At 31.3% G+C, this 25,847-nt stretch overlaps 2 protein-coding genes across 18 annotated transcripts in view; one reads left to right on the forward strand and one right to left on the reverse strand.

Moving 5' to 3' along the window:
- LOC127730619 (reticulophagy regulator 3-like) overlaps positions 1 to 25,847 on the reverse strand; it is a 160,397-nt gene that overhangs the window by 101,142 nt on the left and 33,408 nt on the right. The gene's annotated exons all lie outside the window — the stretch shown is intronic.
- LOC127730614 (peroxidasin homolog pxn-1-like) overlaps positions 1 to 25,847 on the forward strand; it is a 296,701-nt gene that overhangs the window by 74,834 nt on the left and 196,020 nt on the right. For 3 of the 14 annotated variants that reach the window (XM_052239088.1, XM_052239090.1, XM_052239091.1), the window contains exon 1: positions 23,842 to 23,990. The exons of 3 other annotated variants lie outside the window; for them this stretch is intronic. In XM_052239088.1, the coding sequence (XP_052095048.1) occupies positions 23,919 to 23,990 (72 nt within the window). In that variant the 5' untranslated portion in view covers positions 23,842 to 23,918. Of the gene's footprint in view, positions 1 to 23,841; positions 24,032 to 24,057; positions 24,073 to 25,847 lie in introns of those variants that run through there. 8 more of the 14 variants (XM_052239089.1, XM_052239087.1, XM_052239086.1 and 5 more) reach the window with 5 other exon arrangements.

Below are 25,847 nucleotides of genomic sequence, written 5' to 3' on the forward strand. Positions count from 1 at the left end.
AGATGGCCGCCAGAGAGGGACTTCATTTAACATAGGACCCTATGGATAATACATACAAATGTCTTCTTTTAGAGAACCACTGAATGCAATGAGATAAAACATGGCATGAATGTTCCTTATGAGGTGCTTACCAAGTGTTGTAACTTTGTAGGCGATCAATCATCCAAGATGGCTGCCAGTGGGGACTTAGTTTAACATAGAATCCTATGGGAAATACATACAAATGTTATCTTTTAGAGAACCACTGAATGGAATGAAACCAAACATGGCATGAATGTTCCTGATGAGGTGCTGACCAAGTGTTGTAACTTTGTAGCCAATCAATCATTTAAGATGGCTGCCAGCGGGGAACTTAGTTTAACAAAGGACCCTAGGTGAAATACATACAAAAGTCTTCTTTTGAAGAACCACTTAATGGAATGAAACCAAACATGGTAGGAATGTTCCTTATGAGATGCTGACCAAGTGTTGTTACTTTGTAGCAAATCCATCCACCTAGATGGCTGCCAATGGGGGACTTAGTCTAACAAAGGACCCTATGGGAAATATATATACAAATGTTTTCTCTAGAAAACCACTTAATGGATTGAAACCAAACATTGTATGAATGTTTCTTTTGAGGTGCTGACCAAGTGTTGTTACTTTGTAGCTGATTTGTCATTGTCCTGATAAATTACTTTTGTCGAGCCTGCGACTTTTGTCGCAGAAAGCTCGACATAGGGATAGTGATAAATAAAGATCAAGTCATGAATTATTTTCTAGTCTGTTGGAGACTGGTCATTATAGATCCAGTAGAGCAACATGAGACCTTTAGAGCCTCTAGGTTACTTTTGTAGCACAAGGAAATAATGAAAATGTAACTCCTCAGAGACCTTTGACAGAAAGCTCTCATTCTAGGAAAGATTGTTTGCTGACAATATCATTAGTTAAAAAACAATATTCCATTGGTTGGACTTACCTTTCATTTTTTAATTCATTAGTTTTATCGCCAAGTTCAGTTGTCTACACTAAGTAAACTATTAGCATAGATATATATTCATTTTGGTACATGTATAAGAATGTATCTTCTGCAATCAGCCACCCATTTAAAGAAAGTTACTTATACTTAGATTTTCATTTTATGCTTAATTGACCAAGATTGTTTTACATTCTAATTTAGATCTTAGATACTTTGGATCAATCATTTTTGTGGTTGAGGAAAAACTGTATTTTCGTAGATATTTGATTTCATTGGTTTTGTCAAAGTCTGCATACAGTTTCATACAAAATTAGTACTGTGTTAAATATTTAAATACGTTACATTGTTCAGAATCATGTTCATTTTTTACTTTGTGACCTGCATTTTTTCCTTTGTACACTGAGATTAAAGTCAACCTCAATGACAAGTTCATTTATGGTACACGCTAAGGTTTATCAGGTCAATATATCGTCAAGACAAACTTAAAGAGATCATATCTATGTTATATCTATTACCATTACTCTTCACTGTCAGACTATTACTACCTATAGCCAAGGAGAGTAACAGGAATCAGAATTATAAAATCTACCTGTACTAAATCATTTACAAAACCAGTATAGATTCTAACATCGGTGGAAGATATTTTTCCTACAACAAAAGGGGGCCTCGGTGGCCGAGTGGTCTAAGTAGTTACTACTGTAATCACTAGCCAGTCAACACTGAGGTTGTGAGTTCGAACCCCGCTCGTGCGGGTGCACTCGACTCCAATCTTAATTGACTAGGATTGTCAGTTTTCTTATCAAAGGCCGGTTGTTTTCTCCGGGCACTCCGGCTTCCTCCACCAATAAAAACTGGCCGCCACGAAATAGCCCAAAAGCGGTGCTTAAAAGTTGCGTTAAAACACCAAAAATCAAAAAAACAATCCTACAACAAAAAACAACTGTTAATAGAGGATAGAAGGCCAGAGGAACAAGTATACACTTATATTATAAGCATCAATCTATAAATAATCCTTTCTTAACATGTATAGAGTACATACTTGTGTTAAAATCACTGTACACAACAAAGTAACCACCATAGCAACTATATATATTAGGCAAAATAACAAACAAAATCCTATCACAATAATTCTGTATAGCTACTTTTCATAAAAATTAAACAAAAATTGGCATTGCTAAAAAGATATTGATAAAAATTCACATCATGGCAGCTAAAAAATTCTGCAAATCCTAATAAATATGTTTCATACTGAGCTATATTTTTTGTAATTACAGAATATGTTGGTAGAAAGGCATTTCTTTTCTTTGTTTTGTAAGACCTAAGAGAGGCACCTTTAACTTTACCTGAATTCTAATGGTCCCCTGTACTGGTCACATGTACACAATTCCTCTTTATGATGAGTCTATAATTAACAAATCAATAAATATCCTGCAGAAAAATTCTGTTCTTAGTGCAATGTTCAATTGAATAAGTTTTTAAAAGAAAATATTGTCACAAATATGTCCCATCTTTTTGAAAGAAAAATATATTTCATTGGCAAAATTGGTCAGCTGATTAACATCAATTACAAGTATTGACACTCCACAAGTATTGCACAAAGATACTTTTTTCATATTTGATTTAATTGGTACAAGGGTTCTAAAGATGAAGATTTTTCTTTCTATTTCTAATAAACTATAAGTCCTTAGTAAGTGACAATATTGTGCATCCAATCAGTGTCAAAATACATGTCTGCTCCTCATATTGAGCCTTTCTGTCATATATTAATAATTTTTGGTTTAGAAGCTCTCAAAAGATGGCTTCATACTTATATGGTATTGAATTTTTTCCACTAGTAGCCATATTGTAAGGTCTTCGAACAAAAAAATATCTGAAGTGTACATAACATAATTAGGAAGAATTATTTGAGAACAGCTAAGAAATCTATAACATTTCAACCAAATTACAAAGCAAATTTTCAGCATATTTTCATACTTTTGCCCATTGTATGGCAGTCATGTTTAACATCTGATCACAATGATAATTACAAAAACTGATTATTAGTTGGGTATCATATTTCAAAGCAGTTTGTGGGAGTTAAAAAATGGATCAGACAACAGCATGGATTTAAAAGAAGCAAAGTGATGGCAAAATATAACATGGCTAAAACTAAGTAATCTTAAATTAAGTTTTTTGTCAATAATCAATTTACATTGAAGCACAAATTGAAAGTTTGAAGAAAAAAATGAGTGCAGTGAACTATTTCCAGTTGCACTGTAATAAAAGGCTAATCAGTGCAAAGGAATGCTTGGATGATCTTGCTGAAACATCTGTTTGAGACAAAATTTTAATATTTTTACAAAAGAGTTGTCACTTTTCTGGAAAACAGGTAAGTAGATGGATGTTTTTTTCGCTTTGACTTTACATTTATCCCATTTTTATCATCGATTGAATGCATTCTCGATAAAATAATGGTCTATTTTTAAATGCTTAAAAGACATCTATTCACCAAAGACTTACAGAAGAGCTGACCATCTAAGGCCACTATGCTGTCTACAACAATCATCAAATATTTATAAGTAAGAGAAGTAAAATATAAATATTCAAATATATAATGAAAGAAAGTTCTCTAACTTATGCCTCATAATCTTCAAAAAACAAACTACACCACCACTTCAACATTATTTGTCAGCGAGGGGTGGCACTACTGTTAATTTTCAGACAACTATGAAAAATTTTACTGAATTATTCAATAAAACAGGTTAAAAAAGAAAATCATCTCCATTTTTGACGTTACAAATGATGCACTTAGTGAAAATCTTCTTTAACTAAAATAATTGGACATATTAACCTGTTTTGATCAAATTTTCAAATTACTATCATAGTTTAAAATTTTTAAAAATGAATCTTACTTTGCACATATTTTCAAAAATAAAATAAGTTTAGTTTCTAAAGTGTTGACTGGATTGTGTCTGAATGTTTGTCTATGATTAAGACATTAGATTGTAGAGATTAATAAATCATTTACATCTCTACAATATAGTGTTTTGATTATAGACAAACACTGACAGTTGTTAACAAAAACTAAGGATTCTGAAAGAAATTTATTGGCTTTTCCTATTTTGCACTTATATCAGGTCAATAAAATTATCTCCCCTTATCTCAAAGCAAAAAACAATGTGATTTGTCCATGCGTTAGTTATGACTATAAACAAATCCACTTGTAAATTCTGCACAAACAAACATATCTTGGCCATGTGATCTAGAAATTTGTCCTTCAATGCAGTTTATTACAATATTATAATAGCACCTGTTGCCTGTTTACTTTCTACATAGCAAAATTTAGAATAAAAAGACAAAACAAAAGTAATAAATTAGAAATATATATAAATCTAGGATCTAAATGAATCAACATTTTGAATAATAAAAACTGTGCATACGGTCTTGTTAGTTTATATCAATAACTAGTGATAACAAAATACAGAAACAATTAGTCATTGCATTCTCTTTAATGATAGTTTGCAACTATTTATAAAATTACTCTATGCTTGCTTCATTCAAAAATAATTTGTTTCACATGTATGGGTTAACAATCAACAACTTTAAGCTCCTAAGAGTTTGAAAATGCTCATCTGGCAAAAATATGATAATAAGCTAATATAATGAGTCAACAAATGGTTTCAATTAATTATCACTTTTGTAGATCTTGTATAACTGATCACTTTTGCTGTTTATGGCTTCTGTCTATCTATTATAGTTTTAAAGATAATAGTCAAAAAGGCAAAAATCTAAAAATTAAGGACAATAACTACTATTGGGATTCAATTGAAGGTTTCAATTCTTGAAATAGTTTGGTAGATCTTGTTTTGCTAATAAATTTTGTTGTTACATTTTCTATCAATCCATTTCATTTTCTAAGATAATAGGGAATCCCAAATACAGATTAAAATTATCTTAAAAGGGCAATTTCTCAAATATGAAGACAATTAATATTAGCATTTTTGTTCAAATGGTTATTCGATTGATCAGACACTTTTATAAAAAATAAAAACAAACATTTTGATGCTAAAAAATAGCGTATAACATTCCAAATCATTTTAGTAAGAATGAAAACAACAAATTCTAATTTTTAGGTGTGACAGGTTCACTTTATTCATCTTGTAAATTAACAATTGTTCAATGAAATTGTCAAGTGTGACAGATTCACTGCATTTGTTTTAGAATAAACAATTGTTAAATGAAATCCACTTTCAAGCTGTTATCTACTATTCAATTTCTTCAAGAAGCAAATAGTTCGACAACTATAACAATAATCAAAGAAATGTTATTGTACGGAAACACAGCTATAGGACCAGAAAGACCACTAGAACATTCATTAACTTGTGAACTATGTGAAATAGTAGGCTAATATGCTTTACCTTGATACTTAATTTAATATGTTTCAACAAATCAACTATTCTTATGGTTGTTGTAATGTGTGGTCGATTATTTAGTGTAAAAATACAAGGTACAAAGCTAGTGTCAATGACACTTTACTCAATCTTAAAAAACCCAGACATTAGACCACACAAATTTGAAAAAGCCTACTTAAAGTTGATTTTTGTAATTGTGATCTAAAAGTATGAACAAATATAATTTAGATTATTTATATCCTGTTTGTTCATTAGAATTATTATACTTTCTGCAATGTTCTTTGACAATTTTCAAAATTCTTTATTTTGGCAGATAAATTAATTATTTTGGGATCAGCCATTTCCATTGTCTGAAAGTCAGTACATATGTTGTTAGCGTAAAAGTTATTTCTTTATCGTCGATACCCGCATATTATAAGAATTTAAGATGGTATCTTCAGTTCATGCTATACATGTAGTACAAATACTTGATATTTGGAGATAATGTTTATATTGGTTTATTCATAAATTGACAGTCAGTATAACATGTATAATGAGAATAATGTTGTGTTGACTATGGGATATAGTTACTTTGGTTGAAGACATAGTGTACTCCTCTATGGGTTCTGCACTAAGTTTTTAACCACATTATTCTATGATATGGAACTATAATATATGACACCTGCTGCAGTATAGTAATGTTGTTTTAAGGTCAAGTAACAGTGAATGTGTCATGTCACATATTTATTTCATACAGCTGGGAAATGTTAAACTTAAACTCAAAATTAAAAAAAATAATACATTTAGTTCTTTTATTTTCTTAATTATTACTATACTTATCCTTCAAAGTAGGTGAACATTTGTAAAGAACACACTTAAAAGCAGTAAAAAGGTTCTTAAATTTGTCTTAAAGTCATCAAGTCTCCAATTACCAATGCATAGATTTTCTTAAAACTTGATATGTTGTTGATAAATATATTTCCTTTTGATTGGGTTCTTTGAATCCATGAAGAAAATAGGGTCAACATATTGAAGATAGCCAAATTGTTATAAGGTTCATTGCTGCCGTCAGTATAAAAGTAATACCTCTGTATTACATTTCCATGTTCAATGAACAATGAAATCTGTGATTAAACCACAATAAGGCATTTATTTAAAAAAAAATTAAAACTCACATCATAATTAACATGTGTACTAAGTTTAAAGTTAATGTGACTACAGATTTGTGGTAAACTGCCTTAATACAACTTGAACTTGTAACAGACTAACACAGATACAGGAACTAACTAACAAAGGATAGACGAACAGACCAGAATACATAATACCCCCTACTATTGAAGGTGGACCATACACATTTCTTGAATTTTTCTATTCGCATTTTGGTAGAAATTTCTATTTTGAACATAAGGGAGAGGGTCAGTTGACAAACAAAATCTTCAGGAATACAACCTATAATTTTGCCTGATTAAAAACGTATATTATATTTAGAGAAAACAGTACCTATACTTTATAACCCATGTTAAGTTGTAATTGGCCAGCAATTAAACCATTAAAATAACACTGCTGCCTAGTGATGGCATACCATGACCCTTTTCCACTGTAAACAAATGTTTAATAAAATACTTTGCTGAGCGCACCTGGATACGACCGCATAGGTCCAACCCTGAACAGTTGGGGCGAAAATGGACACAATATTCGCACTTGATACAGGTCTGAATTTGGGTTGTAATTAAATATTTGACACATAATAGGTTTCTGACACCGAATAACTGTACTCAAAGAACTTAGAATTGGTTATATGAATTGAATTTATATTCAATTTTTTGCTTTTGTGCAATACACTATGCTGTTGCGAATTGACCCCCCCCCCCCACACACCCCCCAACAACAAAAAAAAAAAAATGTACCCCCCTTTTTTTTGCTTTTGTAAAATGCACTATGCTGTTGCATATTGACCCCCCCCCAAAAAAAAAAAAAGAAAACATTTTTAACCCCCCCCCCTTTTTTGGGCAAAAAAAAAATATTTGAAGAAATTTTCTTTTTAATCTCTGACATCTGAAATGAAAAAAAAAATTACCCCCACAATTTATTTTTAACCCCCCTCCCCCCCCTTTTCCAAAAAAAAATTCTTTCCCTCAATATATGGTCATAATCTCAATTCAAATTTCCAATGGAATTTGGAACCATAATTACCAATTTTAAGACATCATAAAAGTCTTAAGTAGATAATTTAAAAGCAGTGTAAGGGAGGTAATCCAACATTGTACAACATTTTACAATTTTGTTTTTGGATTACCTCCCTTACACTGCTTTTAAATTGTCCATTAACCAGGAAACCCTTGTTTCTTCCGCTTTTTTGCCCCTAATTCTTAAATGGTTTGAGCCATAACCCCCCAAAGCCAATCCTTACCATCCCTTTGTGGTATGGAAACTTGTGGTATAATTTCAGAGAGATCCATACACTTAAATACAAGTTATTGTCTCGAAGGTACACAAATGCTTATTTTTGGCCCCTAATTCCATAACTATTGGAACCATAACCCCCAAAATCAATCCCAACCTTCCTTTTGTGGTATTGAACATTATGGTAAAATTTCATAGAGATCCATTCACTTAAACTAAAGTTATTGTGCGAAAACCAATGTGTCTTCGGACAACGATAATGACGCCAACGTCATACCAATTTACGACCGTATAAAAATGTCAGATAATACAAAAAATCACAAATTTCGCTTGCAACAGTATTTTTTAAAATACTGTTTGTTAAATAAAACTAAAAGCATTGAAGATGAACGATCAACAATACAAAACTCCATGCTCAGTTATTTAGTCTTATCTGTATCATCTACATCATACTGCTCAAGAAATTCAAATTCATCTGCAATGTCAACATCACTGTCAGATGACTGACGCCTTGGTGATGAGTCACTTCTGTCTCCTGATAGTATATCTATGTCTGGTTCGTCTTTCACATATGTCATTTTACTTGATTTGCTGCCATTTGAAGATGTTGCTGCCATTTTGTTAAAACCTGACATTGCTGACTGCATCATGGAGGAGAATGTTTGTGACACAATGGTTGAAGCAAGTAAAGCCATACCTGCATCCTGTTGCTTAGCAACAGGTTGACTAGGTTCAGGTGATTGTACTTCATGAATGTCAGGAAACTTCAGATCTCTGGTTAAAGTTTCATCTTCATCTTCAGAACTGTCCCCAAAATGTGATGGATAAAACTTCATTGTTTCTTGTCCATTTGAGTTATTGTCTGAATTTTTATATTTTGGAAGTGGTGGATCTAAAATTTCATCGTCTGTGTCATCTAAATAACCAATTGAAGGTAGATTGTCAAGATCTGGTGTAAAATCCTCATCATGATCTGAAAAACCATAAAATGTACTACATTGTAAATAGTTTGAAATTGTAAACATATTTAAAGTTGACAAAGCTAATCTATGCAACCACAACCACACATTTATTGGTGAGACCTATACATATCCAATAAGAATGCGGAAAATATAAAAAGTCAAAGCAATTTAGAAACCAAAGTTGTTGCTACTATAAAGAATACCCCTTTTGGGGTACACCCTTAAATAAACTGCTTCGCTGAGCGAAGCTGGATACGCCCGCAGAGGTCCAATCCTGAACAGTTGGGGCAAAAATGGACACAATATTCAAGCTTGATACAGGTCTGAATTTGGATTGTAATTAAATATTTGACATATTATAGGTTTCGGAATAAATGTAGTCAAAGAACTTGAAATTGGTTATATGAATTAAATTTATATTCAATTAAAGATTTCTTGCTGTTGTACAATACACTGTGTTGTTGTGCAATACACTGTGCTGTTGCGCAATACTTAGTAAATCTGTTGTCAGACTATAAACAAATAAAATCTTATAACTTGGAAACGTAAAATCAAAAATTTATAAAAATCAAAAGGGAGCTTACATTAATAGATATTAACAATTTACCAAAGTTTCATAAAAAATGCTTACAGCATTTTTGAGTTATTGTCTGAAAACTGGAAAATCCCCCTTTTTGTAATGAAAAAAAACCCCCATAAATCGGAAACGTATAGTCTAAAATTTATAAAAATCAAAAGGGAGCTCATGTCGATAGAAATAAACAATTCACCAAAGTTTCTTGCAAATTGGTGAAATTGTTTTTGAGTTATAGTCCGAAAACTGGAAAATCCCCCCTTTTTTGATGAATAAAATCCCAAAACTCAGAAACGGTAAATCTGAAATTTTCCAAAAAACGAAAGGGAGCTCATGTCAATAGATATAAACAATTCACAAAAGTTTCATGCAAATTGGTGAAATCGTTTTCGAGTTATTGTCCGAAAACTGGAAAATCCCCACTTTTTTAATGAATAAAACCCCAAAACTCGGAAACGGTAAATCCGAAATTTATAAAAAACGAAAGGGAGCTCACATCAATAGATATAAACAATTTACTAAAGTTTCATGCATATTGGTAAAAGTGTTTTTGAATTAATGTCCGACATGTTGACGACGGACGGACGGACGGACAACGGTATACCATAATACGTCCCGTAAACGGGCGTATAAAAATTGGGCAGGGTTTCCCTGACCCAGACTGACCTACAAAGTTTCATTGGTGCATGCCAAATAATATTTCTGAAAATAAAAATTAAAGTTTTATTTTTAAGAGATTTCATTAGGATATCAAGTTTAAAGTGAAATTTCAATCTATATATAGCAGATATGTGCTTTAAATGATTGCTAGAAACCCTATGATATATAGAAACATCTTTTAGGGTCCTGCATCATAAAAATTGAGCAGGGATTCCCCTGACCCGGGCTAACCAATCAGGACCTGGAGGTACAAGTCTTATACTACTACTCCTGAAAAATAAAAAGCCATAGTCAGAAACAAAGTTTTGAAGAATTCATACATGTATAACTGACTATTTTTGTAACTTTGGCTTTTACTCGTTGACCTCAAAATCAATAAACTAATTGACCCTTTCCTACTATCTACTATTGTAAACCAGTTTTTTTTTTCTCAAAATTCAACAAAGTACCTCTTGTCATGATCTATCAAAAAAAAATCAGTGGTAAAGATAAATTTCTTGATGTACAAATCATACAAATATTTTATTCATACACATGTAGATTAGAATATGCTGGAGAAAAAAATAAATAGTAATTCATACCGGTATATATATTCCACCACTGCATCAAGTGTGATACAATATTTGTCCACTGGAGACAGAGTAAATTTGAAATTTTTAAACAATTGGCTTGCCAAGCATTTTGAATATTTCAAATTCAACTGTTTTGAGTTGAGAAATATCATACTGTATTACAAAATATGTAAATTCTGTGATGGAATCTTCTTCTCTAAAAAATTTTGACGATATGGTGGCAACCTTAATCTTTCATTTTCGATGACCTACATAATTTCATCAAGTGTTATTTCACAATAGCAAATTTAAATTAGAGGAAACAAAAATTTTTCATATTGAATTTTGGCCAATGAAGAACTGAGATCAAACAAACCTCACGTTAATTATAAAGGAGAATGTATATATTGGCTAAGAATTAGATGATTATTATTACGCCCCATTGACTTGGCAGTTTATATTGATACCATGGTTTTAAATAAGGGAAAATATATTTTCAAAGTGACCTTTGTTCCACACTTGATTCATGCAGATGCTGAGCTATATCAAGATTTCAGAGAAAGAATGGTTTAACTGGACATAACATTAGTAAATGACTTATTTATATCTATTAGAGACTTTAGGTTTGAGAGTTATAGTTAATTTTCCAGTTTCTCTACATTTATTTTGATTGTATCATGTCAAATGTTACACTGCAGGTTCCTGTTCGTTTTTATAAATTACTTTTGTATTAAGTCACCAGAACCCTGAAGTATAAATAGCAGAACACATGCATCAGATTGGGGATTCTCTAAAAGAGGTTCTTTATGTTTTGTTGCACCAAGTGAAAGTACATGTACTAGGTGAAAATATTTATGAACTTGATAACTTCATATCAAAATGCTGACATACTATTTGCTCAGATAAATAGTTGACAAAGCACAGAGCTTGCTGAGAATTTTTTAATGCTCTATGTAGACTTTCCTGAACTGAGTGGTAACAGAAATGTTTTATTAAACTTTGTACAAGTGATGCGCCTAGCTGTAGTATATGTCAATTTTCTTTATTTTATGTTGTATATTTTAAATGAACCAGTCTATCTGTAATATTCAAAGCAGCAAAATATATGCACTTCCATTATGATTTTTATTATTTTTTCCTTCACTCGAGGTCCACATAAGTTAACCCAGCAAAAGCTGAGTCAGCAACACTGGAGCACTAAAGTTTGTCCTCTGGAAAAAATACCAAGGTGTATCAATATCATGATGTTGATAAATAATCATACCTTTTGATATCAAGAAAATGTAGTTCAATCCATAATGAAGAAAGAAGAAACAAATCACTTAATATCATCAGAAAAAAAATGGGTTTTCTTTCATTATGTTCTCTTTCTATTAAAACACACAATACAATATTTAATTTATATAATTACCATCACTAAATGAATGTTCTTTAGACAACATAGGTGTGTTAATGGATGGGGTACCATTACTCTCATCTTCACTGTCAGTAATGGCTCTAGCAAGGGCAGATGTAGCTTCAGGGTCCAGTGATGGACAAAAATCATCAGAATCTGTGTCTGTATTTCCATTGTCTTCATCAAAAGAATTAAGACTTGCATCACCAGTTCGAGATTTCTTTCCTGTAAAAATGCATTTAATGTTAATGGAGAAGACATGTGTGCTAGTATTTTTTTAGTAGAAGCTTATGTTCCTAGGATATAATTATCTGGTTTAACCTTGACATGATCTTAATTATTTAGACATGCTAGTAATTCCCCTCCTCAAATTCCCACTGCCATATAATCCCTAACCTGATTCCTTGACCCATTACACCCAAACTATTATCTCTGTTGTCCCTCTTCTTAACCTTTTTGGATAATCAACTGATTTCATGCGTTTTGTTGATGCCTAATTAAGTATATCAAAGCTATTTATGTATCATCTCATTCTCTATATGAGAAAATAAATATGTCAAACAGACAATCTGATTCTTCTATCTGGATATAGACAATTCAAATATTATTGGTTACATAGTGTGCTAGTGACCTAATTCGATATATTAGGGGTCAGTAAATTCTATATGGGGTGAGAGCAAAGCTCGAATCCCCATATGGAATTCACGGACCCAATATATATCGTATTAGGGCACTAGCACACTGTGTAACAAATTTATCGTACCGACTATCTTAACATGTGGTATTTAGACTAGTGGCCTATCAAATTGATAAAATCTTCAATACTTAGTATTAAGAACCTACTTCCATTGGTTTTTACAAAACCAAATGCCAACAATTACAATTTGTTAGCTTTAAATGTGTTTTATGAATTTATTTCAATCGTTCATCATCAATTTCTTCGTCTGTTGAAACCGTTCAGATTTTTCCTCAACACCGTGTTGTTTTTACAAAGGGACGTAACACCACTAATAACAGTGTATTGAAATAAACCACGCCTACTAACCCCATATTAAATATACACGGTCTCCACACGGTTGCTTTTAACCAATCATATTCCAAGAAATGTATAGGAGGTAAGATAACAAGCCATATTACAACCTAGTTTATGAAATGAAAGTAATGCAAATGGTTTGTTATCATGTTTTCTTCTATTTGAATATTTTCATTTCTTATTTGCTTATTTATTTGGTTTAAGTTTATAATGTTTAACATAGGAATTTTGTTACTAATACTGGAACAACCATGTGGTTATCAAACTCTCCTATTGAATGGATGTTCAAAAGTACCGTAATCAGCCTTGTATAGTTTGCACTGGTGCATTGTACGCTACTCCCTTCTCCCCACTAGAATTCAATTTCTGGAAGAAAAAAAATTTTTGTAACTATTTGAAAACGTCTAATGAAACTCCAGTAATTTCCCATCGTGTGTGATCGTTCACAGTATTATCATGGAAAAACCTGTTTTTTATCATCAAAATTTAAAAGAAGTGGAAAATGCTTGTAAATGATTCTAGAACACTTCACATCACTAGTAGCAAGATTTAAGTCTGAAACGGTCATTTTGGTCTGATCAAGTCTTAATCGCCTTGATTTACTGCTAGGGAAAAACGTTAAGACCGGTTTAGACTTTCAGACTCTGTTCCGATATATCGTGTTCGGTCAGATCAGTCGGGTCAAGATAAACAAGACAGATTCTTCTAGCGTTCAAATAAGACTTGATTAGATCACGTTCAGATAAAATAAGACCAAAGGTAAAAAATCTGTTTAGTTGCTGTAAGATCGTGTTCAGTCGTGTTAAGATTTTAAATATTTTAAATAAAACGAGCGACACTTTATCTGTGTTTATCAGGGGTTACTCCCCTTTATGAATAAAATCGGCATAGCTAGGAGGATATTCTTTTGTGGTCTTTTAATGTAATACTGTATATCTATTTCATTAAATAACGTATGCAAACGTACAATTCATTTTTTCCCGATAGAATTTTTAACATTTAATTGGTTATATAAGAAAAGATTAATTGTCTTAACCGGGAAATGTGTTAGTCATTAAAACTTTGCAGTCGTGCTTTCTGACATAAAGTAGTCCTGTATTTATTCATTCCGCCCGTAAAGATATAATGATAAGTAATATATCCCAAAGATGTTCTGAAATTTTCTTAAACATTTTTTGTTTCTAATGTAAAATAATAGTTCTGAACCATATAAAATTTGTCAAGAAAAATATATTCTAAGTATCTAATTTACTCTAAATTTTTAAATATTATACAGATGACAGTTGCTTGGTGAAAGTTATTTACATTTCAATAAACGGATTATCTAAGCAGTCAACCGAAACGGGTTGTCATAAACTATCTAAATAATTACCCATGCAACGCTTATGATGTTTTATCTATGGACGTAAAATGAATAAAGTTCCATGTTTTATCTTATATAAGGATTTACCGGGTAAAATTATTACATTGACAAATAAAACATTATTTTTTCCAAAAAAATGCAACAAGAATAAAGAATATTTTAAGAATTTAGTTGACAGTTTATAATTACCATTAGGTACCTATAAAGACCGATTTCGATACCTCTCTTGATTTTTTTTTTATCATCAAGAACTAATACAAGAATAAATCATATAGAAAAATATCAAACAACGATTGATAAAATCTTGTGTACGGTTTATATTTCTGTTTCTTATCAGATTTTGTTTATAACACCAGCGTTACTTCTCATTTAAAAAACAGTGAGATGCTTACTTGCTTTTTCGAAATTGACCAAAAAGCTATAGAATAACGTAGCGAAATGACTGTACTTATAGATTATACCTTTGTTTTTCCATTTTGAATTGTTTTACACTAGTCATTTTGGGGACCCTTATAGCTTGCTGTTCGGTGTGAGCCAAAGCTCCGTGTTGAGGCCGTATTTTTAATCTATAATTGTTTTATACTTTGTAACTTGGATGGAGATGATTATTTGGCACACAAACCACATCTTCTTATTTATATTAACCGGGAGCAGTTTATAATATTTTCATTTCGATAAAAAGAAATATGCAATTCAGTAAATCAAATCGATTTGTACCATATTGTTACATTCAAAAGTCTTTAACTGAAGTAAATGATTGATAGAAATACATTATTTGTATTGCATCGCTCCTAAAATAATGTCCAGTGTCAAATATTACACATCGATGATCACTTAGATGTTCAACTGATTCAACCAAAAATTAAACTTAGGACTAGGATCAAATGCAATTCATTACGTTACAATTGTATCCAATATTAATATTGCTAATAACATTCAGTCGAGGAAAAGACACATGTGACATTGATATGCATTGGTTTGTTCTAGCCTGATACGGCGAGCGCGTGTCGACAAAAAAGGTCATGTTAACAAGAGAACAATTGTTGTGAATCAGAGCCAAATTGACCTTTGTGTCAACTTTACTCATAAATAATGCGTGCTTGTGGACAAAGGGTCACAGACGAAAGGTCACAATTCAGTTTCTGAGACTATTTTCTTTGAAAAAGAGAAAATACTTATTTAAAAAAATATATTTTGTATGTATCTTGGTCTATTGTATATATAAACCAACTCTGTAAACAAATGTATTAAATGAACAAATAATTGTTTAGTAAACAAACTATCAAAGTGGATTGGTACCTAAACAGCTTCATGGTGCTAAGAAATATTATATCATTTGCATGATTAAAATTTAATAAATCTTCATTTACCAAGGCTAATGAACAATTTCATAAACTGTAAAAAGAATATATGTAATACAAAGTAATTTTTCAAGATATTTCTCTTACATACTTAAACAATTGTCACTTCCTGTCCTGTGACTTTTTGTCCTGTGACTTTTCAGTGTTCGCTTACTGTTAAGAATAGGACCTCCCTTACCCAGGACCTCCCTTACTAATGGAGAGAAAGCTGTCGGGACTTCCAATCCTAAGTGTTAGAGAGAATAAAAAGGACATCAGTCATTCTCAATTTTATATGTTTTGCGTAAAACAAAACGGTTTTAAATGTTGAATTTAAGGAATGCTCGGATTTAAAAAAATAAATCTTTTTCGTTTGCTTTTCGTTGAAATCATCATGAATATTATGTAATATTGTACGCTGAACATTCAACGATCATGGCCAAGCATGTGTTCTTCAAAATGCAATCTGTAGAAGAAAAAACACGGTTTTAAATCATGTACATTGGAAATCAAGAATCGTGTGTCGTGTTCGACCTATAATCCTTTATTAAATAGTCGAAATTGACTATTAATATATAGTTTTGTTTTGCACCTACGTAACTCTATATATGCATGTTTTTGCCACTTTGCTTGGAAAAATTATCATATATCTTAATTCTCTTTCAATAACATTTCCTTATTCAATTTGCTACTCGTCTACCAAAAAAAAAAAATAGATATTGTTTCATTTTTGCCATTTTGGTTATAATAAGTTCTTGGTAGATGTATGTCCTTTATGATCTCTCAGGTAAATATCAAAAATGAGTCCTGAGTTTTGACGGTTGTGAATTAAGGATTAGTTACTTTATGGAACACTTATTTCCTTGGATGGTAGTACAAACTTGTATTTTATCCTTTAAAGTTAGTATGCCTGTTTAATAATTTACAGTTTTAAGGAGAATTCTTCGTCTTTTGCAAATAGATGAAGAATAAAATGAAAATTTGCTTTCGATTGCATTCAGGCAGAGAGAAATATGTTTTGTTATATTTCAGACGATTTTTAGTACGGATATTAAACTATAATTCTTAATCTCTTCCAATTTACAAATATAATTTGGTATTGTTTTTTCTGCAAATGGTAGATGAAACTTGTATGTTCTAACTTTTTCAGAGGTCTGTGAAATCTTGAAAATATGACGTTCCCGGAAATCACAAGTCGCTATATAGAATGCTTGTAAAATTCAGAAACTTGCAGTACGCTCATATTTAATACTTTTCTGTTAAAAAAGAAAGTGTAAAAATAAGAAGGCGAAAACGGGAAAAGGGGAGAGTTGTTACACGAACACTTTCTTCGCAATTTAATTATAAACGAATAGTGATTATCTAACTTTTTGTTCAAATATCGAATACACAATCAAATCTCTAATTTATCCACGCTTGCAATAACCTTTTTATTGACAGGTTTCTGCTGGCATTTGATTGGACAACAGTTTAATGTAGGCGTGACAATCTATCACATTTATCCAATCAGCTGTCTTGTTAAACAAATCTGTGTGCGATGACCCACTGTCCACATAGTTTAGTATAGAGAGTTTAGTTGTTTTTTTTATAATGAATTGATCATCAAAAGGACGTTGTTGCTATTGTTGGCCAGGGACTTTCTATACTAATGAAAAAGTCCATGTGTGTGCTTGTCAGATAGAAATAGACAACGCTTATATTTAAGAATAAAAAAAGTGATTTAAAAGAAATATTACTATGCATTTGCTGCATTGGATGGATATTTAGACTAATTCACTAGCTGTGTTATACAGACGGAGAAATAACGCCACGTGTAGCCAGGATAAAAAAAAATGATGATTTTAATTATGCTAAAAATGATATATTATCCAATCAAAGGGGAAGCGATATGTCGGCTCCTGAATCCGCCACTGACCAAGCAAATTACGACATAATTAAACAATTAACAACCTTTTAAAAAAAAATAATAGAAAAGCGTCTTTTTTATCCCTTATATTTTATGATATTTTGTGGACAATATAAATCTTAAATCAGTGTTTCAAAGTCATATCAGATAAAAAAAAATAATTGCAATTTCTGCCACAAAAAAAACGTATTTTAGAATCACGAAATAATTGAAATCGAATTTGGATTAGTTTTGTGCTCAATGGAATTTATTAAGACTTTAAAATATCTGTTCCTTTATATTCGCTATTTTGAGACCGAATTTAATGAGGTTCATATATAAGTATGTGCCAAAACAGAAAAAATACAGTTGCAAATCAACGGGTACGTCTAAACACTGCCCAGGACCCCCTGAGTGCACTCAGGACATACAAAGTGCACCCAGGACTCTTTTAAAGTCATCGCATATGCACACAGGAAAAATGTTTACATTCTTTTCACGTTGTCTATTTTAGTGGAAACTTTTGGAATATTTTGAAAACGAACTTAAATAGATATTCAATATTTTTATAAAATAATGAGGGCACGTGTCACTGATTCACAACTACTCAGCCGTGAATAATCCAATCAACAAAACTGATTGGATTATCCTTATTGCTTATGAATATTCAGATTCAATATTTTATTAATCTATCTTATGAATATTATGTTATTAAAACAGTGTTTTTTATAAAAATTTAATAATGCGAAATTTTAAAGTTTTTTCGAAATTGATTTATGTAATTAAATACTTTGTGTATTGACTTTAACGATAATGGAGAAAAAAACCTCAAAAGTCCCATTTAATGTATTTTTATACAGTTTATGTGTAATGAGTCAGCTAAATTAATTTTGTTGTTATACGTTCTGCAGTTCTAAAGTAAAAGAAATAACAATTGATATTGTTTTATAGTTTGTCTATTATCAGTTCGTTTTTGTTTTTCTTCGTGAATTTTTTCTCCTCTCCAACATCAATTAAATAAACGAATATCATATTTTATTTAATATATTCATACAAAGTGTTTTTTGGTTTGTTTTGATAAGTCTAATATCTTGGTAGAGTACGTGCTTTTATTGGTTTCTTTCTTTGGTTTGGCTTATGGGCAAGCTTTTGTTTTATTTTTATTTAACATCTGTGCATAAGGACTTATTCGTTTTAAGAACGGACTGAGTATCTTTCAACAGTCTGCGAAATAGTCTTTTTCGCTGTTCTTGATTATGAGTCTTGCAAAAACAACATTAAATTGATATGAAATAACATGTTTTCTGTAAGACCAAAAAGTTAATAATTTCTCATGAGCTCGATTTAAAACCAAATCTTACTACCTGAAAATGTTAAGAAAAAAAACCAAATATGATAAATGAGTCAAATTCATTATTCAGAATTTATTTTCTCATTGAAATTCGTCCAGGCTTGTAATCATGGTAATACTGGAGAAGAACGATTTTAAGGAGAAACAAAACTTTACTGTTTGAGTTTGATTATTTGAAAATCGTATTTTGGTAAGTACAGCAACAAATACAGATAAGAACGGGCTTCATTCAAAACCAAATATTGCCTTATTAAAATGTTGATGACAAATTCCTTCTTCAGATTTTATTTCCCTATTCAAACTCGTTTGAGGAATTTATTACTCACTCATCGGTACAGCGGATACAACTTAATAGGTACTTCGAAGGGTGAAAAGCTATATACCGTACATTCATTTAACTATGCACCGTACAGAAGGATTTATGTGGTCAGCTATACACTGTACACAACGCTTCTTTTCGGAATAAAATATCGAAAAATAACATATGTATGAAAGATTTCAATGCCAATTATTGAAACAGCTATACTTATTACGTACACACAGTGCATGGCCTTCTATCAGAAAAAGAGTTGCAATATTGAATATAGAATCATATCGGATGAGACGAGCGCCAACTTCTTTGACAAGTATTTGCACATGTTTTAGTAAGCGTTCTTGTTTTAGGAAAATAATGAGACTTCTCTAATCATCAACCTACGACCAAATCATTTCTTAAAACAACAATTATGTTTAGATTGAGGTACACATTGATATTATGTAAACAAAACAAAGACTTTCTTATCGTGTCAGAAGAAAAATCGATCACGTCCGCTTGGTTAGTACCTATATCCGTTGTACCGATGATACACGGTGTTACTGGACAAGAACGAGTGAGAAAAGCGACAGTGTCTTGTAAATATGTGGATACACTTTCAATAGTCACACACATATTTTATATACATTTATTTCGGGAATTATTTTTTAATTTATTATGCGCTCTATTGATGCCAGATTTTCCTTTTTTTTACTATCAATGTTCAACCACACCTATATATGCATTCTTATATTATAGGACTTTCCTCGTAGATGAAACAGGGGTTTTATCCAAAAAGGACGTCACGTTTTGCAATGAATAAGATCTATATTATTTTTATCGTTTTCAAATGAAATGAATTGAATTGAAAATTTCCCGACTATAGACAAGACAAGACGTATACATGTACATATACGTAGACTTCGTTTGGATGTGATATGTCTTTAAAATTAATACAGTTGAAATAAGACTGAGAATGAAACTTTTTTCTGTAACTATGTACCATAAATTTAGGTACATCTCTCTACGATTAATCAGTTCAGTTCAGTTCAGTTTCTTGTATATTCCTCCATTAATTGTGGAGCACTACCCATAGGGTATAATTGTAGCAACTATATACACCTTAGAACATAAGGAAACATTTAATTATGTACAGATGACTGAATTTAGGCAATAATAATTACTAAATAATTAATATTATAACTAATTCATAGGATTGTCATCATAAAATTTTAAAAATAATATTCATAATGTGCTGAAGTGTAAGAATAAGTTAAGTAAGAACTGGATATATTTACAAATAAGAATTTAGAATTTAAGTGGTCTTAAATTAAACTTTCTTATAACTGTTAGTTAAAGGTGCTATACGTACACCAGAATTTATAATGAAAAGGTTATTTTATAAGACTTATGTAAAAGGGTTGGGGTTTAGAACGATTCATCACATATACATGTTTCCCTTCACAGTTTAAAGTTACCTTATTTCGGATCTTATCATTATTCTTTAAAGTAACTGGATATTTTAAAACTTTGCAAAATTTTTTATTTAATTTAGGTCCTAATACGTCATAAAATAGTAAGATGGTAAAGTAGGCAACTATTTTATTTTCAAAAAGTTTACTTATACTGTACTTGTGTTCAAGTTTTTTTATCCTTTTTGTCCTCTGAGTATATGCATGGCTTGGGTGAAAGAAAAGCAATTGATCTATACTCATGCAAATAACCCTTTCAATTATGAATTCTTATAAACTGAACAAGTAATAGGTTTTCTAAAAAGCTAGCCGTCTCATAGCTGATGAAAGTGGAAAATGTTTTCTCTTTGTAGTGCAATTCGTTCAAAATTGTATGTAAATTGTAGTAGATAACAAAAATTATAAAAGGCTTATACCTTTTTTTAGATTTACCAATTTTTTTTTTTTGGGGGGGGGGGGGGGGGGGGGGAGTATTAAAACTGGAAATTGGGGGGTAATGTCTTTTTATCGATTATTTTTTTTCAAACAGATATCGGAGTTGTTCGTTGGCTTTTTCTTTGGTTGTTTGCTTGTTTATTTGTGTTAGAAAAGTATGGCCGCTTCCACCTGAAAGTTTTTCGTTCATAATAGGCATCGAAAAGTGTAGAGACTAGAGAGTGAAACGTAGTAAAATTTAAACATATAAGAACACAATTAATATATTTCCAACGGTATCTCACATCTTTTCAAAAATGATCCTTAAAATGTAAAGCTTCACATATATGTATGGTTATTTTTGTTGTCGATGAAAATTTTGTCTATTCATTGTAGTTGGACTGCAATGTGGAATGCCCCACGCCTCTTTTTCTATATTTGAATAATGAGTATCCTTAACAATTAAATGTTTCTTTTTTCAGATTATTTGGTTTTATTGGACTTCTTGATTTTATTTTTTGATGAAAAATACTCAGAGTCGTGCGACGGGTAATTTGTTATATAAGACCTATTGTAAGCGCCTGAAAACAAAGTAGTTTCGCCGCCATTTTTTTTCAAATCATAATAGACGTCGTTGGTTATAAAGAAGGTGATAAGTTCTGCAAAGCTACTTTAAGTTCACTATGAGGCCATCAACATAAGAGAATCAACAAATTTGACCAAAACTTAATCAAGCATACAGCTTGATACTGTATCTTTTGTTATTGTTTTACTTGTACATATCTTCCTATTTATTTACTATACCATTTAATGTTGGATGACGAATAAGGCCCTTATCATACTTACCCTTAAAAGCTTGACATACTGGATTGACATAATCTTTTGTGGGAGACCGTTCGTATGTTGACATATAAATGTCTTTTTGTTTTATGATCATAGTATATGTATATTTATACTTGTTTTTACAATTCTTGTAGAAAACATACAATTAAGAATAATCTTTTAAAGTGCCAACAGTATTTTCGTCTTTTAGATTTATAATTTTCTTTTATTTCTCTTTCTCTCATTTAGCATGTCTAGTATAAATAGTCAATAAACCTCAAAACAAACATTAGAAGTTTGTTCCTGACCCTGCTCATAGTTCCAAGTAATATCTGAATTATTTTTTGCTATTAAGATTATTTTTTGTAACAAAAAAAATGTTCCGGCATGACATTTGTTCCGCTGGAACTTATTTCATAGGAAATATGTTCCACTGGAATTTATATCACAGAAAATTTTTACCCGGAATATATATTTTAAGAAAATATGTTCCAGCACTGTAAAATTTGTTCCGGAACTAATTTTTGTTACTAAATGTTAAATAAGTTCCGGGTGTTATAGATTAACATGATGCATTAACTTTATATCAAGCAAAACATTCTATAGTTGTACCTGACAAGTTTAATATTCAACATTAAAGTCTTTAAACAACACGACAACGTTCAAAATAAGGTAAATCTTTGAGAAATTCAAATTAAGTCAGCATATATATTGTACGTAGATAATATGATTAAAAAACAAATGCACAACTATGATTAACAACTGCGATAAATATTTAAAACACACTATTTCATTTTTTGTCTCGCCTTGACTGAGTCAAAAAGCGAGACATAGGTATGCTGTTTCCGGAGTCGGCGGCGGCGGCGTCGTCAACAATGTATTAGTTTGTGATTAGGTCTAGTTTATGGCAAACCATAAGTGGTAGATCAATCATATTTGGTATGCAGTTGTATTAGCATTGGCACATCTCATTTCCATGGAGATTATTTGGCCCTGCCCCCTTAGTCATGGTCTATTGACTTTGAAACTTTTGCTTATTTTACATGTATTAGTTTGTGATTAGGTCAGTTTATGGGGAACCACTAGTGGTAGGTCAATGATATTTGGTATGCAGTTGTATAAGCATTGGCATATCTTATTTCCATGGATATTATTTGGCTCCCTTAGTCATGGTCTATTGACTTTGAGAATTTTGCTAAGTTAACATGTATTAGTTTGTGATTAGGTCAGTTCAAGGGGAACCATTTAGGGTAGGCAAATGTTAATTGGTATTCAGTTGTATAAGCATTAGCACATCTCATTACCATGGAGAATATTTGGCCCCGCCCCCTCAGTCATTGTCTATCGACTTAGAAACTTTTGCTTAGTTTACATGTATTAGTTTGTGATTAGATCAGTTTAAGATGAACTGCTAATGTTAAGTAAACGATATTTGGTATGCAAATTTATTGGCATTTGCAAATATCGTTTCCATGGATATTATATAGCCTCACCCCTCTTCATGGTTCATTGACTTTGAAACTTTTACATAGTTTATAAGTTAATGTTTGTGTTTAGGTTTGTTTAAAGGGAACGACTTATAATAATTCAATGGTATTTGGTATGCAGTTGTATTAGCTTTGGCACATCTCATTTACATGGAAATTGTTTAGCCATGTACCTCAGTCATGATTCATTGACTTTGAATATTTGCATAACTTATGAAACATATTAAAGTATTGCTATTTTAATTTCAACATTTGCATAATCAAAATTACAAAAGGATGAGACATATTTCTATGATAACAGTTTATCTACAAATTCTGATATGAAGTAACATTTGTTGAATTGCAATATTCATAAATAAATGATTGATCTATACAAAATTTCTGACGGATTTTTCTTATTCTTCGCTTATCTGCCTCATTAAATTATTGTCATTTGGATATTTTTGTATGGATAATGTAATTAAACATTTTGCTATACTCCACAGAATCCATATTGGATGTTTACACCTTTTATTTATTACATTATCAATATAATACATGTTTTTATAATGTACTTGAATTATAACTTTAAGCTCACTGATAACAATGCTCAGTATAAAAGATAACTTGTATAACCAGTGGAACATATTTTCACAGACAAGAAACTTATTTCACCAGGTAAGGAACAAATCTCACAAACCTGGAACTTATTTCACTAGGTAAGGAACAAATTTCACCAACCCAGAACTTATTTCACCAGGTAAATTGTGGAACTTATTTTATAGAGATGGAACAAATCATATAGAAATTATCTGTGAAAAAAGTTCTCCCAGAATATATTTCCTGTGATATTTGTTCCACTGGAACTTTTTTCACAGGAACTAATTTTGGCGCACATATTCACAACTATTCTATATATTATAGTGAGACTTGGGAGGATAAAAAACTTTAAAATGTTGTAATGACATGTCCATTGAAGAAGACCGTAGATTGAACTTTAGAAGTAAATTGTCACGTTTTGTTTGTTGCTTAATTGGGTTGCTGTCTAAATTAATTATGTATACTTCACATCTTTAAAATCATTCATAGAAATTAAACATTGCTTAAAATATGTTAGCATACATCGTCTGAGAGTAGTTTTTTGCTCTTCTTATATTCCCTTTTAGATATATTTTTAGTCTTCTGTTCTTCAACCTCTGCTATATCTTGCTAGGAAGAGCTAGCTAGGTAGATTTAGACAACATCCAACTCAGCCAAACGATCTTGGGGTGTGTGTGGGGGCACTTATTATGTAATGAGTGGAAAGGATGAGTCGCTGGGATAGGTCACTGTTTGAAGCTTCATGAAATTGCATGAGGTCGAGAAATTTAGGTGAAATATGAGACAAGGTTGATGATTGAATCTGAAACTAATCAGATGTCGATATTTTTTTACAGATGCAATTAAAATCACCAGAGATTGTGTATATATGTCTCTAAAATCACTTTCGTAAATGTTTAAGATATTTGTCAAATCTATTTACTAGTATCTCCCCATGAAATAGCGTAACAATGATAGCTATGTGCAGGTATATATACTTATTGTAAAAAATATATGATAGCTAGGGTAACTGCATGTATGTTCTTTTATCATTCAATATATATAGTCAAATGCGTTATGTTAAAATATACTTTTTCACTCATTTGGTCTTTTGAAAAATGTTGTTTGTGCTGTATTTAGACCCCTCTACCAAGAAATATGTTTTGCATGCACACGTATAAAAATTGCGGTTTTTATCCAACGCAATCATAGGTTTGAACGTTGTTTTCAATTTAGACTTGTTAATATTTTTTCGTTTGGGCTTGTATTATATTTGCCTTCGGGTTTATATGATCCGTTCATCCTATTTTGACTCTTTCAAAATTCAAGAGTCTATCCTAAATTGAGGTAAATTATATAGCCTTCCAAATATCGTTTCGATTCCTAACATCACTGAAGAGACATTAATTGTCGAAATCCGGATATGGTGTACAAATTTTTGCACCTCATGTTTGCGGTATACCATCTTTTCCGCAAGTTTATTGTTTTCTGTTTGGTAATAAATTAATAAGATCTATTTTGTTACATCTTGTGATCCGTTTATTTGGCAATCGCCAATGGCAGTCAGCAGGGTTTAAGAACATCAGTTGTTCGACCTGCTAGTCAAATGCGTTTTGTTAAAATATACTTTTTCACTCATTTTGGTCTTTTTGGAAAATGTTGTTTGTGCTGTATTTAGACCCCTCTACCAAGAAATTTGTTTTGCATGCACACGTATAAAAATTGTGGTTTTTATCCAACGCAATCATAGGTTTGAACGTTGTTTTCAATTTAGACTTGTTTATATTTTTTCGTTTGGGCTTGTATTATATTTGCCTTCGGGTTTATATGATCCGTTCATCCTATTTTGATTCTTTCAAAATTCAAGAGTCTATCCTAAATTGAGGTAAATTATATGGCCTTCCAAATATCGTTTCGATTCCTAACATCACTGAAAGACATTAATTGTCGAAATCC

This window comes from Mytilus californianus, unplaced genomic scaffold (assembly GCF_021869535.1).
Source record: "Mytilus californianus isolate M0D057914Y unplaced genomic scaffold, xbMytCali1.0.p SCAF_2, whole genome shotgun sequence".
In the NCBI taxonomy this organism is placed as follows: domain Eukaryota; kingdom Metazoa; phylum Mollusca; class Bivalvia; order Mytilida; family Mytilidae; genus Mytilus; species Mytilus californianus.